Source organism: Plecotus auritus (genome assembly GCF_963455305.1).
Source record: "Plecotus auritus genome assembly, chromosome: X".
NCBI classification, from domain to species: domain Eukaryota; kingdom Metazoa; phylum Chordata; class Mammalia; order Chiroptera; family Vespertilionidae; genus Plecotus; species Plecotus auritus.
In genome coordinates this window covers 20,488,556-20,492,508 of record NC_137784.1, presented here as the reverse complement: position 1 = coordinate 20,492,508, position 3,953 = coordinate 20,488,556, and the positions used below count along the sequence as shown (strand labels likewise).

At 38.6% G+C, this 3,953-nt stretch overlaps 1 protein-coding gene across 1 annotated transcript; it reads right to left on the bottom strand.

Annotated features, from left to right (window-relative positions):
- Positions 1 to 2,672: 2,672 nt before the first annotated feature.
- Positions 2,673 to 3,696, bottom strand: LOC308239980 (negative elongation factor E-like; the record flags this gene model as incomplete). The annotated part of the gene is given in 3 exon segments (XM_080652865.1): positions 2,673 to 3,190; positions 3,193 to 3,204; positions 3,207 to 3,696. Coding segments are annotated over 3 exon segments (1,020 nt in total).
- Between the last annotated feature and the right edge of the window lie 257 nt (positions 3,697 to 3,953).

Sequence of the window (3,953 nt, the reverse complement as noted above, 5' to 3'; positions counted from 1 at the left end):
GTTAGAAGTTGTGGATTCTCTCTCTGTCTTTGTCATTATTGAGCTCTCTGACCTTGGTTAAATCAATTAGCTTATCACAATTTTGGTTTCTTTATACATAAAACATGAATAATAACCTGCTCTCATGCCTCACAGGGTTGCTGTACAAATAAAAGGAAACCATGAATGATCCATGCATGACAAAGTATACATAAAGGGAGAACTGCTTATGGACTAGAATGGAATCAGAATGCATGTGGCCTGAAAACTTAAGCATATTAATTATTAATTCTTGATTCTTAAGATACTGTATATGTCTTCTCATACAAACTCACATCTAGTTTATGAATCCCTCAGTCAAATTCATATTCTGAGATAAGCACATATTTTGGATTCTGGGAATATGGACCTGACACTCATTACCAGTGTGATTTGGGGCAAGTTGAACATAGTCTGTCATCTGAAAAATGGGGGGAAGAAAGGTAATACGTGACTTACAGGTTAATGAGAGGTTTTAAGTAAAATAACACATCTAAAAATGTCTTCCCAGCTGTACAGTGAATTTTATTTATAATTTCCTGATAATTAAAAGATGGGGAGCATCGTGCTTGTTAAAGCAGTCTGCTCCACCGATGAACAGATGTCATTGTTGAGAGGGTCCTCAGATCATAACAGAATTTATTTTCCTAAGATTTCTAAGTATTGGTCTTTCTTCTGCCTCCTGGAGTAACACTGACTAAAAATATTACTTCCTCCACAATATTGTACTTCAAAATATTTGGAGACAGTTATCATGTCTCTTTAGGCTTTCCTCTCAAAACAAAAATATCTAGTTTCCTCAAAGTTCTTTATGTAAATAAATTTGTCTAGATGGTCTCTGGATTTTCTGCAGGATTCCTTCTAAAATGTGGTGCCTAGAATGAGGTGCAATTCTCCAGATGTGTTTGGGCCAGCATCTGTCACCTCCTTTGAACTGGAGTCTTTAACAGCTTTCAGTTATGTTTAGATTATTTTGGCATTACAGCAATAATCATAGTACCATCAATGAATGCTTACTACATGCCATGCATGCTACTAATCTATTCTTCTAAAAACCCCATGAAGCAGTAATTGTTTTTCCCATTGTTATGGACATAGTTTAGAGAGGTAAGCACTCGTTCAAGTTCACAAGTTTACAAAGACAGTAGTGTGGAAAAGCAGGTTATTTGGATACAGTTCTCTGCCTGAGGCTCTTCCATATTACCTTACATTGAAGTTGATTCTATGTCAATTCCTTGTCCCAAATATCAAGATGGGTTTTCCTTCTATGTACAGTTAAAATTTTGTCATCTTAATTTGCTATTATTTTGTAAACATTAACAAGATATTTGAAATCCTATTTCTATATGCAAACTAATGTTCATTCTGTCGATGTATTCATCAAGCCCAGTGCTAAAACAGAATTGACTGGGTGGACCACCACAGATCCCTCTGTATGGTGACCATTCCAGGAATCAATATGCTCTGCGTCTGGTTGTTCAACCACTATACATCCGGCTTACACTTCTTTACCTTGCCTATAAACAGTAGCAGGAGAAATCTTATCAAATACCAGGCTATAGCTAGGTAAGCAATGTACATGATGTACTCCTTATTTCCAGGCCAATGGATCATGCTGATTTATGGTTAATGATATAAAGGTTTTTTTAAGTGACAAAATATATTAAAATTATCACCATTGTTATAAAATCAAAGAGCAATGCTTAGAAAATATTGAACTCCAGATATAAAATACATTTAATGATAGAAATTTTGTTTTAATTGTTACAGACTATAATCCAAATTCAGTGAAAACGGCGCTATTATAATTTAAACCATGTTTAGAAATTATAGGTGTGGGAGGCAATAACAATTTTTACTTTGTGGCATTTTCATAATGATACTAAAAATATTTTCAAAAAGTTAACGGCATTATAAACATGTGAAAATTTATGCAATTATGAAAAATATGCTACCAAAATGATTAAATATTTTACAGATTAAAAATGTTGCATAGATTTAAATGCAATATAACAGATCATTTACTTTTCACTATTTGGATTCATTCTTTCTGAACTATTCTCCGCATCTCTTGGTCATTCATTCATTCTTCCATCTAGCAAAAAAATTATATTTGCAAGTAGTGTGCTTGCATTTGGGAAGTCTCATAATATATTAGGCCCAATTTCTGTTTCTTTTAGGTGTCAGGAATATTCTGTAATACTACCAGGGAGAGAAGAAGTGTGTAAATTATTTAAAGTAGATTATGATAAATCCTATAGAAATAACTCAAACTGAAGAAAGATCATTTTTGGCCAAGATAATCAGCAATATTTTATGGAACAGGTTGAATACAAACTGGTTCTGGAAATATAGTAATATTTCAGTATTTAGAGAAGTGATGGATGGGCTCTAAGGCTGAGTATACAGTATCCCTATTTTATTTATTTTATTATTTTATTTTATTATTTTATTATTTATTTTATTTTATTTTATTTTATTTTATTTTATTTTATTTTATTTTATTTTATTTTATTTTATTTTATTTTATTTTATTTTATTTTATTTTATTTTATTTTATTATTTTATTTATTTTATTTTTTGAGCTTCCACCTCAGTGCTTTACTGAGACCAGCGTCGGGGCAGGTGGGGTACAAGTAGTTCAGCTCCGCAACCTAGAAGCCATCCACCAGGTTTTCCTTGTAGACATTGTCGTTGTAGACAATCTGGGTCCTTTTGTCCCCATGGCAACCCTTAGGACTGTTCTGGACGGCGAGGGAGCCCCAGACAGACTTGCCGGTGGCGGCATCCAGCATGGGCTGTTTGCGGGCAATGCTAACTTTGAGCTGCACAGACTCCACCTGGGTCCCATTGAGCTCAACAATGGCCTGATCTGCTGACTCCATCTTTTCATAGGTGACGAAGCCACAGTTTCTGGGTGGGTCCATGGAGAGGTCAATGATGTTTCCAAAAGGGGAGAAGGCCCCTCGGAGGAGGGTGGGCGTCATGTCTTCCCCATACACGTAGAGAGTGTTCCCGTTCCGAGGGGCCCGGTGTTCAGGAAACGAGTCCGACCTGCGGAAAGGGCCCTCTTGGTCTCTGTCCCGGTCTCTGTCCCGGTTCCACTCACGACTGCGGTCCCGGCTGTGGCTTCGGGGAGGGGAGACTGAGGAACCGGCGTTACCATGTTCCCCCATTCAAAGCTCAAGGAGGGCCATCACCAGCCCCTGGGCCCTCTGCCTCCTCCCCATCTGGCCCCAGGTCCCGAAGCCAGTCACTGAAAGGCACAAAGCTCTCATACAGAGATTTCCTTTGGGGACGTCTGGACGACTCCTGCAGATCATCATCAGCAGAGATGCTCCTCTGGAAGGGCTGGAAAGTGGGGACCAGCCCCTTCTCAGGGTCTTTTAACTTTCCCGCTAGGGTTCGAGAACGCTTGAAGCCCGAGTTCTTGGTCTCAGCCTTGATGGCACTGGTGGCTCCTGACTTCACCAGCTGCTTCGCCTGCTCCGTTGCGGTGGCTGTGTCCACCACCGGCTGCTCTGACAGCGAGCGTTTCACACCGCCTTGGCTGGCTATGCTGCTGCTACTTTGCTTCTTCAGAGCCAGCAATGCCTTTTTCTTTTTCTTCAGTTTGTTGAATTTCTTCTGCAGAGCCTCCTCCTCCTCGCTCAGTCTCGGGGGGGGTATCACCAACATGGTGGCTCCTTATCCCCATTTTAGTCCATTTTTATTTTGACAATATGTATTTAAGCCTTAAATGTAGCAGAGGAGAAATGTGATCCTTTCCTGGTCAAGAATAAAATGGTATCTTAGTGAAATACATGAAACACTAAGATGATATATTTTTTGACACCTAATTAAGGCCAAGATATTGTGCTATAAACTGAGTTTACAAAAGAAAACAAGGATGAATCCTTGCTTTATAAGAATTTATAGTGTGGCAATAGCTAAGG